The sequence below is a fragment of the Aricia agestis genome, chromosome 15 (genome assembly GCF_905147365.1).
Source record: "Aricia agestis chromosome 15, ilAriAges1.1, whole genome shotgun sequence".
In the NCBI taxonomy this organism is placed as follows: domain Eukaryota; kingdom Metazoa; phylum Arthropoda; class Insecta; order Lepidoptera; family Lycaenidae; genus Aricia; species Aricia agestis.
The window spans coordinates 7,849,834-7,865,642 of record NC_056420.1 but is presented as its reverse complement, the minus strand read 5'-3'; the positions used below and the strand labels follow the sequence as shown (position 1 = coordinate 7,865,642).

At 32.9% G+C, this 15,809-nt stretch overlaps 1 protein-coding gene and 1 long non-coding RNA gene across 2 annotated transcripts; one reads left to right on the top strand and one right to left on the bottom strand.

Annotated features, from left to right (window-relative positions):
- The first annotated feature begins 1,482 nt into the window (after positions 1–1,482).
- LOC121734221 lies at positions 1,483–14,747 on the top strand. Its single transcript, XR_006036677.1, has 4 exons — positions 1,483–1,718; positions 5,910–5,915; positions 7,241–7,245; positions 14,736–14,747. It is a non-coding gene; the product is annotated as an uncharacterized LOC121734221 (long non-coding RNA).
- On the bottom strand, positions 3,345–7,765 carry LOC121734219 (G-patch domain and KOW motifs-containing protein). Its single transcript, XM_042124699.1, has 6 exons — positions 7,445–7,765; positions 6,472–6,757; positions 6,151–6,236; positions 5,157–5,328; positions 4,537–4,669; positions 3,345–3,838 (listed from the first exon to the last, which is right to left on the bottom strand). Exons 1-6 carry the CDS (start codon positions 7,561–7,563, stop codon positions 3,390–3,392), a joined length of 1,245 nt encoding a protein of 414 aa, XP_041980633.1. The 5' UTR covers positions 7,564–7,765; the 3' UTR covers positions 3,345–3,389.
- Positions 14,748–15,809: the final 1,062 nt, after the last annotated feature.

Genomic DNA, 15,809 nt, shown 5'->3' with positions numbered 1-15,809 from the left:
AACTCTTTACACTCAAAATATAATTACAAAATACAAAAGAATGGATAAAAACTGATATATCATGAATTTTTAATATCTGAGACTGTACCATTTGCATTACTTGTAAAGTAACAACATATCTACTCTATAATTTATTGGCAACTATTGATATGTACACAGGGTGTGTTCTTTTTAATATCTTAAAGAATTTTGATATAAGCTATTTTTGATTTCTACATAGTATTTTTAACACTAACTGCTAAGTTTTTACATTGACTAATCTTAGGTTTAGTTTATGTCAAAGATTTATAAAAAAATCAACATGAATTTCCACCTAATCAAATGTATCTATTGTACAACAGCAAAAGCTTAGATATCCATGTTGTCTTTTCAAATATGTATTATGAAAATCTTTACCTACCTTTATTTGTAATGTACGCAAATATTTTTAAATATTAATGGGAAAACCACACTAAGCCCTTAAAATGTATTACCTACATTAAACAAATAAAAAAAGCTGATATTCATAATTTAACTTACCTACTGCTTATAACTATAGACTATATTATAGTGAAACCCCCTCCCCAAAGTCCAAAACATAGGAATGTTTTATTCCGTTTCAGGATGTCTTCCTATAGAATATTCGGAATTATTTTATCTCCGACAGGGCTTTGATGCCAAAAACATAGGGCTCCCTGTTGCAAAACCCAGAGGTAATATAACTCTGAATAGACTACATACTCTTCTTGGTGTATCTCAGTCGTCGGTGTAAAAGTGATGTAACTCGAGATTTAAAAAAAAATGTTTGGCACACCAAAAATAAAGCATTTTTTTTTAATTTTATTACCTGTGTGGCAAATATAAGAAAGTGAAAAATGTTTTGTACTTAAAGCAATACGGGTTACATTGTTTTTGCATTGACATTTTTAATGATTGTGATTGGTGTTAATGTGAAGACGCTTATAGAAATTAATGTTTTATATTTAGTAATATAATAGATATAATTAGGTGTAAAATATATAAAGGGGTATTAAAATTTTATTTGTATTGCTTCTTTATTTCATCGCTTATTTGTAGGTCGACTTTTAATTTAATATCTTATAAGTATTAAGAACTGCGAAATGTACTCTTAAGAGTACGTTTAACATGTACACATTAAAATGTATACTATATCTGTTTAAGACTAGCACAAGCACAAACCCAAAAATCTTAAAAAATTGGTTAAAGTCCACAAACAGAAATTGGCTGTATTTTTGTAAAATATTTTGTGATTCTTATACCTATTGTATTTTACAATTAATACGGTAATTAAAGAACGGCTCTCAATAGGAAAAGTCTGTATTTTTGTCAAAATATGCATCAAAAATGCAAAAAGGGACCTTTCAAATAAAAAGTTTTAGGTAAATGACTAGTGATTGGACAGTACAGGACAAATCACAAAAACACAATATTAAGGTTGCTTTAAAAACTGCCTGTTTTTAAGTAATAGAACGCCTGATTTTAAATAAAACAGTTACTTTTTAATGCAACCTTAATAAATATTGTGTTTTGTGCTCTATCCAATGACTAGTAATGTCCATTCACTAGTAATCTCACCGTATTGTATTATTATAAGTACATCTAAATAAACTTTCTTTTACTTATCCACTGTTTTTTTAATTAAGTCGTTAGGTCCTAAGCCACAAAGTAAGATTTTACACAACGCTGAAAAAGCACAAATACTGCAAATCAATTTCTAAGTATATCAAAGTATAATAATATTATATTTAAATATTTAGGTTTTAATGTCATGTTTCGATAAATATTAGGTTTTTATGTATAATTATTTGTATGTATTCATTTAATAATTTTAAAAATGATTTTGGATACTAATATTATATTAGAAGTAGATCAAATTGTGTTCAAATTTTTTATGAATGTACCTATATATTTTTCTTATTCCTATAACTGTGAGGTCCAGTGTTTTCCAACTAAAAGATTTTATAAATTGTGTTAGTGACTTTTAGTATTGTATCTATCTTGTGTCACTTATGCAATTTTAAAATCAGTAGGTCTATAAAAAGTTTGTAAAGTTATTACTTGCAGTCAAACAAGACCACAAGCGGTGAAATTGATAGTTTGGATGTAAGCGATAACTTCTTAAAGTATGTTCTTAATATAACTGAAATGTTTTGAAAATATGTAATATTTCACTTGGGATAGCTGTTGTTCTCAATGCGTTCACACTGAAACTTAATATTCAGAAACATGTCGACTTACTAAATATTAATTAATATTCCCGGTCGTACTCAACACATTTCATTGGAAAACACTGGTTTGCCATAGCCCATAGGTGTAACATAAGTAAGTGTATCGAGTAACAAAATATGTGTAATAGAATGTTTCTATGTGATATCCTGCCTGTCTGAACCCTTCTTGTGATCCGAAATGCGAATCTTGATATCTTCTCAATATAATAAAGATTTTGTGACTGATTTCTGTATTTCTATTGCCTCATAATAATAATAAAAAATGTGGGTTACATTACTACATTTCTGATAAGTCGAAAATATAAAATTAATTCTGAAAAAATTCTAGACTGAAACGACTGTTTTGGCTTTCACCAGAATCGGAACTATCGCCAATATATTATTATTGAGAGTTTTTAAACTTATGAGCTTCTGCCTAAAACTTATACAGTACTCCCAAATTAATAATGCGCATGAATGACCGTGAATAATGACCGTATTACAAAACTACAGGAATATCACGACGAATTTTTACTAATACATGTATCTTAAACGCAATGCAATTAGAATATGTAATATCGTCTACCGTCGCTCCGAAAATACGAACATTGTCGTAAAATTTCGAAAATTCTATGCGCATTATCACTTTGGGAGCACTGTAATTTTGTACGTGTGACGTGACTAAAATGAAACTTTTGAATGGCAGCTGCTTCGCATCTACCTCATTACAATGTTATCGATGAGCCAGAAAAGATGGATGTAGTATGTCTAAAAGACTCTAAGATTGAATTGAGCTTTTGGGCCTATACTTGTGTCGCCATCTACCGAGTAAATAATGTAAACTTTAAACTATAATCCAGATGGCGCCACTGGTACCATCTTGAATTTCTCAAGAACCTTACCAAAAAATAGCGAGGTTTGAATCTGGAACACACCCCAAAGGTGTTTTTAATAAGAAAGAGTTTAAATAGATGGCGCTTTGCTGAAATAAGTATTTTAAAGAAATTACGTGACTGTGACCTTACTTCATGCAGTCATAATAATTATTATAGTTTCGGAATAGATCACAATTTAATTTCTCAATTATCACTGTGTTTTATTATAAAAAAAAAGTAATAAAAACAACTTACATCAAAATCGTCAGCAATGTAAAATTTTATTCAGAAAAGCACTTATTTACATTTATTTCTTATGTTTCCTGTAGTTTGGCGAACGATCTCGATCCCTCTTTTTCTTCTTTCCCTTTCTCTTTTTGTCAATATCTCTCTTTTCCTTCGAACTCTTTTTACTCTTATACTTCCTTCTATCATCAGAACTGGATGAGTCACTACTATATCGTCTTCCGCTCTTATGTCTGTCTGGCTCTGAACTGCTTAAAGAATCATTACTGCTATATTTCTTTTTCTCTTTCTTTCTATGTCTACTTCTATCTTCTTCGCTAGAGTACGAATCTCTCCTCCTGTTCCCTCTACTTCTACTCCGTTTATTACCATTGGAATGACGTTCAGGTTCTTTTCTGCTACTTTCTTCCTGCCTATTTATATTTTTACTTGAAGAGGACTTCTCTTTTTTTACTTCTGAGCTTTTTTGTATATTTTCTTTTCTCTTGTACTCTTCATAGGATTCAGTGTCTGGAAACACAAAATATTATTAGCTTTGAAACTGCCTTTTCAGTGACAATATTATATTATAAGCGCCAGAACACTGTGTATTATTAATTATTATTATTCTCGCAGGATTATAATAATCGGCCAAGTGTGAGTTAGACTCGCACACGAAGGGTTTTGTACCGTTATAGAGCAAAAATAGGCCAAAACTGTGTTGTATGGGAGCCCCCCCTTAAATTTTTATTTTATTTACTTAAATATTATTATTCACATATAAATAAGGCGTTTGTGAAAATTTAAAGTGCCTACCTGTTGCCATTATTGTGACCGAGTAAAAAAGGCGAAAAAAAACACGTTTGTTGTATGGGAGCCCCCTTAAATATTAATTTTATTTTGTTTTTAGTATTTTTTGTTATAGCGGCTACAGATCTACGTAATCTGTGAAAATTTCAGAAGTGTTCTTGAGATACAGCCTGGAGACAGACAGACAGACAGACATCGAAGTCTCATGAATAGGGTCCCGTTTTCACCCTTTGGGTATTGTGGTATATGTGGCAATTATTATTAAACTACTTATAAGTTTTTTAAAGCACGACATACCTAATCATAATATTTTTTTAATATTGAAATACTTACGAACAGTAATCCTATTATTTTAACCTAATATTATAATCTTGCTGAACTAGGTTTTTATTAAATCTGATAAAACATTAGAAACTTACTTATAACTTTGGACTCCTTGTCGTAGACTGACTTTGGTACAGCTTGCACCATGAACTCACTGAGACTGACGGTTTCCTTCTTGATAGCCAGTTCCACTACAATACGACCATTGTCCTCGTCTAGGCTCACAACCTGAAATTATTAGGATAACAGAATACAGCCTATGTCTAGTACGAAGAGTCTGACTAGCGAAAGATGAGACTGGAAAAAGGCACCAAATTAAAAAAAATCGACGTTTAGCAACTCTGTGTATAGCAGAAATTATAGTTTTGATCTATGAATAATAAAGTTCCTTAGTTTTTATTAGTCGTAATTAGTAGATTAAAAGTCAAAACTATAATTCCGGCTATAGACAGGGTTGCTATACGTCGACTTTTTTTAATTTGCCTCCTTTTTCCAGTTTCCATGTTTTTATCTTTTTTTATTATGGGATAAAAATAAAATCTTCATCAAAATTTCTATTCAAACAAATATTAGAAGATACAACAAGACCCATATACATAGCTAAATAATAAAGAAAGCAATGAAAAAATATTTTTTGCTTATTTTTTTTTCAAATTTTATCATTACCGCATTCCATAGTACAATCTTTGATTACATAATAAAAACATCAACATACCTTGCCGTAATATCCCGAATGTTTTCCAGTGGTAACTTTGACATAAGAATTCTTGACTATTTGCAGTTCCTCTTCTTTGTCTTTTGTATTGTTTTTCTTTTTGTCCGTTATAACCTTATCAGCACCCAAACCCAAGCCTTTTGGTCTCAACTGAGGCTGCTTGTATGTAGATCTAAAAAGTTTTAAATGTAGATTAAAATGAATGTAGATCTAATAAAAAAGGTATATAATAACAATGTGAATCGCCACAAAGTGAATTTCAGTTCCTTTGTGGTGAGAGTGCCGACTCAAGTTTTATCCATCTTCGAGGAGGAGTTCTGGCCCTCCGGTATAGTTTACCGGAGGTTCCGGGGGAGGCTCCCGAACGAAGCGCGCATCACGTCGCCAAAAGAGACTTAACGTGATAAAGTGTAGTGTGATTGTGTGTGTGAATGTGTTAATAATAATATATTAGGATAAAATTGTTCCGCGTGCATCTGTTGTCTGATTGCCATAACACAAGTTTTTACTTAGCATGGAATTAGACGACGTGATGTATGCTACCTAGCTTTTATATTATTGTATGCTTAATAAAGAATTTGAACAATATACATTTAATGCACCAGACGACCGGATTCATAATTGTAATAAAAGAGGAATAAGTGCATGAAAAGTGTATATTATCACTGTGAAACCTGAAATTCCACCAATCAGTTACATTACATTCATACATCATAATATTATAATATGTATAGTATAGTTTATAGGTTTAAGGAACAAGTTTTTGCTATTTTATTATAAAACTAGAAAGAAGTTTTTCACAACTTGTGCCTAATTTTTTTTATCATGTGGGAACCATACATATTACTTCTAGGACCCAAATAATATGCTTATGATATGGAATACTTAATAGTGGATAGCATTGTCATTAACTACTCTTAATTTTTAAAAATAACAAGTTCTTAGGGAATATGTCACTCATTTTATTGTTTGTAGTGTTTAATAAACAACTTACTCTTTTCCCTGAGTCCAACCCATGCCACGTAACATAGCCAGTCCAAATTCTTGAACTGGTACGGATTCATAATCATCTATTGTGGACTGAAATTAAGAAATACAATTTTTATTAATTTTGTCATGAATTTTACAATGTGTACGTATAATATATACTATTTTCAAATGTAAGTATGCATTATATACTTACATTTGAAAATATACATTTTAAATCAAAACTGACAACAGAAACGGCATCTATTAACTAGTGTAATTTTTTTTACTTTTTATAATAAAGAAAAATAATGATTATTGTAAAACACAACAAGACAATAATAATAACCTCAGTCTGCCCATCAAAGATTGGTTTGGTGTTAATGGGCACAACCAGGTTTGGTATGTCAACTACAATTTCTTTCTTGGCTTCTTCCAACAACTCCCTAGCAGCCATTTGTTCCAGCGTTTCGTTTTCCGGAACATTTACTTTCTTCTCCGGTTCTTCAGTTTTAAATTTAACATCGTCAAAATTTTCCACCTTCTCAGCTATTTCTCTGAGTTTTTCTGCTGTGATCAAGGTGTTTGGCTTCATTGGTATGACAAGTGGCTTTTTCTCTGCAGCATCATCACCCCTGAAATTATTTTACATCAGATATAAACAAGATTTTATATTTACCAAAAAGTTGCAGTACAAAATCTTTTAATATAAAAACAAATATTTTACAAGTTAAAATAAAAATCAGCCAAGTGCGAGTTGGACTCGCGCACAAAGGGTTTTGTACCATTATAGAGCAAAAATGGGTAAAAATGTGTTTTTTTGTATGTAAATTATTATTTTAGTTAAATTTTATTATTATTTTTTAAAGTATAAATACAACTGAGTATTTTGTTAACATTTCAAGTGCCTACCTATTGCCATTATTGATATCAAGCAAAAAATATTAAAAAAATATGTCTGTTGTATGGGAGCCCCCTCAAACATTTAATTTTTTTTTTAGTATTTGTTGTCATAGCCGCAATAAATATAGACAATCTGTGAAATTTTCAGCAATCTAGCTAAAGCGGTTCTTGAGATACAGCCTGGAGACAGACAGACGGACAGAAAGACATCGAAGTCTTAGTAATAGGGTCCTGTTTTACCCTTTGGGTACAGAACCCTAAAAAGGTAAAACAAAATAATTATTGTAGTGTCTATGTGACTATTGCAACTGTTAGTAATTATGGTATATGCCACTATGGGTTATAATATTTTTATTTGATACCAATTTTTTTTTGCAACTAGTCAACAATACAATACCAACAAAGCGTGAAGCACTTACCCTATAACTTTGATAGATTTTTCTTCAACACATTCAATGTAATCTTTTTTCTCAACTACTGCTGGTTTATCCGATTTTTTTGTTTTCATAAACCCAAAAGATATCTTTTTTGGCTCCATTTTAGTAGTTTACCAAAATTCCTTAGACAGTAGGAAGTAGAGAAGAATTTTCTAACTACCTGAGTAACAGTAACTACCAGGTTTTGAAAACTGATTTAAAATTTTATAACACAACTTTTAAATAGCATTGTATGAATTGATTAATCACGAATATAACATAATTTCAATGTTCACCATCCATCGATTCATTGCGCCGCGTTTGCGTTCTTACTTCTTCTTCTTCTTGCGAATTTGACACATTGACTGTCGTCTGTCACAGTGACATAATTTTTTTTTCTCGTTTAGGAAAGCTTTAGAGTTATTTTACAAGAAGCCAAAATGCAAGTTTTTTATTTTATTTTACCACCTCATTGCTAGAATGAAATATTTTCTTACTGACAAATTCCGATTTATTACTTACTACATGACAATAACAACACAATGACAGACAATGATTTTTTCCTCTTTAAATTTACCTATAATATTTCCCTAAATCGGAAAATAATCTCTTATAATATTTAACCCTTAACTACAGTGGTGAACAATAATCACGTTTCTATAGTTGTGGGGTCCACTGGACCCATGTATTTTTAAAAGGCAATAAAAATGAAAGTATCCCGAATAATTAATAAAATGTTTATTAGCTTTATTATATTATATTATATAACAAACATAGTGTTTTAAAAAATCAACAATAGGAACATACATTTCTAACATTAATTTGTACTTATTATAATCAGTTCAGGTTTCCTTAATCTAAAAACAAGCTTATGAAAAAAAATTATAAAAATATAAAACTGGTCGCCAAGTAAAAACAAAAAATATTTTCTATAATAAAAAGATATGTTTTCTAAAAACATACCAAAAACCACGGACATAAAAAAAATACGGACGTAACCTTCTTATAATCACGAGTGAAGCCTAGTTATGGCCGCCCGTGTAGGACGTGTGCGTGATATGAGGGTTGCCATATAAATCATAAATTTCCCTACTTTTTAAATTTTGTAAACTCAGACAAGTTAAACGTATTTTTTATACTTAAACATATTTTTATGTTTTTTTCGCTTCAGAAATGTAAGCGGTTGTTAAAGATGTCATAATGAAAATATTATTTTTATGACACTATAGATAGAAAAAAAACACATGTTACGTACAGAGAAGTATATTATTTACATAACATTATTAGTAATAATGATTATGTACAAACATTTACAATAATAAAATTATTACTAGCTATTTGACCGAGCTTTGCTCGGTATTCGATAAAACACGAATAAAATGACATTTTCTAAAAATAATTCCTAGCTAGATAGATTTATCGCCCCCGAAACCTATATACGAAACCTGTATACGAAAAGATATAAGATACTTATGTCCCGTAACCCGTTTCATCAAACAATCAAGTAATGTTAAATAAATAATGGCTTGTTAAATCAGTTAACGGCCTGTTAGAGCTATCGAGAGTTCTACCATGCGCTAACGTCAAATCAAATCACCTAACATGGTGTTAAATTTATTCCTGGTCTAGAGGTCCATTCAATATTTTCATTCCTACTAGGTCTCAATGACGCTCGGGTGACTACACCAATAGCACCTTTCCTCCCCTACTACTGAAGGAAATCTAAGACAACAATTTTATCTATGGACGCTTACGCCACGTCAGTCTAACCCCGTGCTAAGTACCTGAAGGACTTGTGTTACGGGTACCAGACAACGGAAATATATTTAATACTGTTATACTATACATATATTTAAGATTTTTATTATATGATACACATATTTAATACACACCCATGACCCAGGAACTTTGAAAACTTTTTGTTCCGTCGGCAGGATTCGAACCCGCGACCCCCGGCTTGAGCTACCGACAGCCCACCCACTGAGCCACAGAGGTCGTCAAACAACAATTATATCCACTTTTGTAAATTAAGAAATTAATAGGGGTGTAGACTATTTTTAGGAAATATATTTATTTTACAGATGTACCATCAAGGAAGTTGATTGCTATGCAATTGACAGACCAACGTTATTTGGTCGAATACTTATGTCAATTCAAGTTAATTGTGATCTGTCGGCTGGGTTTGACGTAACGCAACCAAACTACTTATGTCCCCGATTTGCATAGGAATCAACTTCTCTGATAGTACATAAGTATTTTGTTACACCTAAAAATATGTATAAAAAATAAATACACTCTTATTTCAATTAAAAAAATCACTTATTAAATATAAAAAATATTATAAAGTTATTAAGTAAAATATGTCCATTTTCGGTAATTCTATAATACAAACTCTCAAAAAAACAATAATTTGTATTAGATTTCGTTTACTGTCTACACCCCTATTATTGTATTCCTGCCTAATTACTGGTCAATAGTACGCTAAATACTTACATGACACTAATAAAAGACAATAAAATTAATTATTTGATTATTTAAAAATAATTTAAAATTTTCCCCGGTTTGGGGAAAATTTCCCCACTTTGTTATGGACATTACTGACCTGTTGAAGTTGAATTAATATTTACATTATTTTATCAAAATACTTTAAAAATATGTTATCTTACCTATGAAATATTATTCCTTAATGTTTTTTGTGTAAGGTTGTATTGTTCTTGCACCATTTTACAACACAAGATGGCATATTTATTTTTATTTATGAATGACAAAGACGTGTCACCGCGATGCAGTCTAATTGCGTAATGGCGGTACGATCGGCTTATTACAGTGCGAGTGCGTGTGCAAGATGTGTACGTATGATCGCCTGGGCTTATTAAGGGTGCTTCACTCATTTCTTAATGGCGATCCGTCCGTATTTTTTTTACGTCCGTGCCAAAAACAAATACTTAAATAAATTTTAAAACAAAAATTTTGACACCAATTTCATTTACCCTACTTACAAACATGTACTGCAAACAACTTTTGCACATGTCATGCAAATAGGTTGCTGGCACTTAGTACATAAGTGAACAGTCTTAGCTGCTTATTTCAGAGTTCGAGTCATGATCACTTTCCATTACAAAATCTTCGTCATTATCAGAAAACTCATTATCAGAGTGAGTATTTAGAGCATCTCTCACAGAAAACGAATTTTCTTCTTCATCACTGCTTAAATCAGCATTCAGCCATTGCTCTATTATATCTTCGCGATTGGTTGACATATTTTTATTATTTTCCATGATGAAAACTGAAATTTAACATAAAAACAACTACAAAACAAGAATTATAAAAATACGTATCTATAGTCGTGGGTCCAATAGACCCATGCATAATCATTTACTTACCATTGGAGTAGCTCGCGAAAAATGTCCGTCTTGGTGCGTATGCACCGGCTTACTGTCGAAAGGTACTGAGGTGCGCGGGGAGCTCCACCATCCACAGCGCTACTAGTGCTTGTTTAAAGAATCACCATGGGTCCAGTGGACCCACGACTATAGTTAAGGGTTAAAAAAAAACCTAGGTCCAACGACACCCCACACGATGGGGTGGACGCGAAAAAAAATTCATCCCCGCTTGATGTGTAGGGGAGGTAAGTACTTACTATAAAAAAGAATACTTATTTTTAAGATTTTTATATGATAAGAGCAAAATTTTATAGTGTAGGCAGCGTACGCAAAATAAGTAACTTTTCTGGTTGAGTTTTTACACCTTGCTTCCGAAAAACCCAAATATCTTACGGAATCCGTGCGGAATCCTATTTTTTTTCCAAAATAAAATTTTTGCCTTGTTCAGCATAAATAATGTAGGACTCCAATGGTAAAATATTTTTTCAAATCGGTCCAGTACTTTCGGAGCCTATTCACGTCAAACAAACAAACAAAAAATAAATGTTTTCATCTTTATAATATTAGTGTAGATTAGTATGGAATATGGATTAGTCTTACTAGTCCTACAATTTTCTAAACTATTAATTGCATCCAAGCATTTCACACAACAGGCGAACCTAATTAGTGCAATGTGAGATCTGCGTCTCAATTTGTATCCCAAGTTTCTAATTTAGTGCACAAATAAACTAGTTTTCCCGGCTGGAATTAATCCATTAGAGTCCAGTGGTAATCAACCTTTTTATATACGGGCCACAAACATGTTGTAGTCTGGGTGTCGCGGGCCGCAAACAAAATTATTTAGGGGTGAAAAAAAAAGTTCTACAAAATTAGCAATTTAAAAGTGGGAAAATTTTCACTATTTTCACAATTTTACTGGTGGGAATTTTCAAAATGGTTTTATCTTCACGCGGGCCACTTATAAAGCCTCGGCGGGTCGCATGTGGCCCGCGGGCCGTAGGTTGAGTATAGCTGCATTAGACATTAGAATGTGGAGTGTACGGAGAAAATGCACTCATTAGCTCAGTTTCGCTTCAAAAGTTACAATTTCATTTCTCGTTTAGGGCAAAATTTGAGTCAGATTGTGCGATACAGTCAAACAAGGGAACGCTTGTTTTAGAATTTAGATGTGAGCTTGCGATATGAGCTTAGTCACAATTATAATATTTACATTATATTTACACCAACTATTACATAATCATCACAATAATATTATAATATTATGTATAAAGACGTGAGTGGAAAGAACCAGATAAGTAACATTTTATAACATAAGGACTACTTATTTTTAGGGTTCCGTACCCAAAGGGTAAAAACGGGACCCAATTACTAAGACTTCGTTGTCTGTCCGTCTGTCCGTCCATCTGTCTCTCTGTCTGTCTCCAACCTGTAACTTAAGAACAGTAATAGCTAGAGAGTTGTCACAGATTAATTATATAATATGTTGCCGCTATCAACAAAATATACTAAAAATAAAATTAATATATCAGCGAAACACAGCGCTTGCGTTCTGATTCGCCGAGTGAGTGAGTTTACCGGAGGCCCAATCCCTATTCCCTTCCCTTCCCACCTCTACCCTCCCCTATTACCCTATTCCCTCTTAAAAGGCCGGCAACGCACCTGCAGCTCTACTGAAGTTGCTTTCCATCAGGTGACCCGTTTACTCGTTTGCCCCCATATTTCATAAATAAAAAAATAAATAATTGCATCCATACAACAAACGTGATTTTTTGGCCTTTTTTGCTCTACATCAATAAATAATGGCAACTGGTAGGTACTTGAATTTTTCTCAAAGTACTTAGTTATATGTGTACTATAGTAATATAATATTTAGTAATAATATTAAAATAAAATAAAAAATTAAGGGGGGCTCCCATACAAAACACAATTTTGGCCTAATTTTGCTCTACAATGGTACGGAACCCTTCGTGCGCGAGTCTGACTCCCACTTGGCCGATTATTTCTCTTATAATTTAAACCAACCTTGTAACTTACGTACCTACTTCATCACCAGCAGCTAATAAATCTGGCTACACATATACTTAATCCACATTGTTGCACTTGGGCTACTTCATATCTCGAATAAATTATTTGATTCCGGTGAGAACTAGGTCTAGGTCTAGGTGAAAGCTAGTGTTAAAGTTCTTATAAATAGGTATCATAATCGCATAACAAAAGTTAAGATTATCATCATTAACTTTTACTTTTAACTGTTATTTCAAGCAACGTCCTCACAATGAGTATAAACGGCTTAAACAGTGGTTTTATCCACGTTTTATCTCTGAAGAACACATAAAAGTAGTTTAGTGTATAGTCCGTTTAAGGCTATTTTACCTCGGAGTTCCTATGAAAATGACCTTTATATCCCGGTTAGAGGTAAATTAAAGTCGAATAACTTGTGAAGCGTCGCCACTCGCCAAGGACCATTACTCGCCACGTCAACGGAATTCTAGTGCTTTGTAAGTGCCAAGTATTTAATTTCCTAAACCGAATGTACTTTTTCACCACTTGGCTTTAGCAATGTTGTTGTTTTTAAAGTAAATTAAATGTCAGTACGGGTTAATTAGTACTATGAACTATCATATGGGTATTTACTAGTGTCCGACCGAAGGTCTTTTTTCTGGCCGAAGCCGAAGCCGAAACCGAAGCCGATTAATCGGCAATCGCCACAACCTTCGGCCGAAGCCGAAGCCGAAGGTTTATAATCTATATCTCTCGACTCTCAGTAGGTAATAATTAATTTTGTTCAATACATATTGATGAAGGTGGTAGGCCCCCAGCTGTGACTTGTGACGTAATAACTTACAATAAAGAAGTAAAACTGTATAGTATCTACTTCTCAAAATAAGATTTTAATTATTCTTAAAATTATAAGCAGCACTAAATCAATACATTTCTGCAATTTAAATGCTATATTGGAGAGAGACACTTAAACTGTGATTAAACGGACAATAGAGTTCGAGGTTTTATATTATGATGTGAATATTACGTAAAAAGTTGTACTTAACTCTTATAATATATCTATAAAAATTTTCCGAATATACCCGAACGAAAACCCGCAACAGGAATCTTAATATTGCCTAGACCTAGAGACCCAATCAGCATTGCCAGGTATTTAGGCCACACGTAATTTCCTTACATGATTTTCACACCCGAATTCTGATTACCTACAAAGCAGCCTTGATTGGGAACGGCACAGATCACCTAAATTTTGAATTTCCCCCGGGACTGAGCAGGAAATTAGCATTGATATTACCTCCTGATTAACTTAATGGCCAGACTAATCAGTGAACTGCTAGAGATAAACGAGACAATAATATTGTGGTTCTGTTTCTTGTTGGACTATTTTCCGAACCAATCATTGTAGACTGGACGTGGTAGGACTGGTATGCCTCTGGCATCATTGTTGATTCGACGTTCAAAAAGTTTTAAGGTGCCCATACACGGGACAATTTGTCGTTTCGATCGATCGTCAAGAAAATCGTCCAATCGATCTTTTGAACGTAAAATCGTTTGCGATATTGCTACACACGTACAATTTGTCGTTCGATTTTAACATCGAGGAGATAAATCGTTACGATAATTGTCCCATATATGGCCACCTTTACAGTTCTAATTTTGAATTAAACTATTGTTTTTTTAATTCGAATTTTAATTTGCAACTTCTTATTCTTATCTCTAGCCATGTACTGACTTTTGTATTGCACTGGTAATGATAAGAATGCAATACCGTACACAACTGGACCGTAAAAGCACGAATGGTCCCAAACTGTATCAAAGTGGTCCACTTTCTTAGTAAAGGTTTTTCGGCACGACATTCTATATTACTACTACATAATATATTTTAATTAACAAGAAGTAGGTTAAAAAAGTAGATAAAATTCAAAGATAAATACAAAAATTGGGACGGTTCTACTGTTCGTAGTTCAACCACGTAATTTAATAGGGAAACGTGCTTGCTTGGACACCGCTTATTTTGTTACAAAAACTTGGTAAGTCTCTATTCCATTTAAAACTAGCCCAAGCTTAAATTAGGAAGAAGTTTTTAGTATTCTTCTACAGGGTGTATTATTTCGCCCTAACAAAACTAAGTGATAATACTGGGTGTGCACGTGTTCCTCGTAGACAGTTCGCTGTGAAAGTAACAGCGCTGAAGACCAAAATTTTTTTCACTTTTGTATGGGGAAACTCGTGACGCTGCCGCGCTGGGGCGCTTAGTGCTTACCTATACAAAAGTGAAAAAAAAATGGTCTTTCAGAGCTGCTACTTCACAGTGAAGTCTCCACAAGAAACACATACACACCATAGAGAATATTATTAACTTAGTTTTGTTACACCCCGCATATTCGTACCTATTTAAAAATAAGTAACATTAACATTAACGGCTACTTGCTAGACATTCGTTGAAAAATTATCACTCTCACGCAAAATAACAATTCACAAAGACGAACGATTCCATTTGAAAGACTCGAGCAGTTTTATGAAGTGTTTAAATTAGGCGTAATAAATGAAACAAATCACGTTCACTCAGTAAAATATGGAACCTTCAAAAGCGGTAATAAACTAACATTTGTCGTCGACAACTTTGTTGCGCTATAAATAATATTTTCTATTACACATAGGTGCCCTGACATTATTTATTTCGCCCTAACAAAATATGTGCGGGGCCCGAAACAGCCGCAAATATATTTTAATAGTTTTTTCGATTCTGACATTTCGGTGGGTCGTATCAGGAATTTCTTCGCCGCCCCTGTCGGTTAAAACCTATATACGAGATTTATTAAGGTCATTCTGGTAGGCTGAAGCAATCAGCATTATCGTACGTCATTTTCGTATCGATTCCTTAGGGCTTAGGGTATGTTGTGTAACATAATCCAGACCATAATCTCCAGTCAGGTCATGACGTCTAAAACTGTTGATTGCAGCATTGGCATTTATTTCGGACC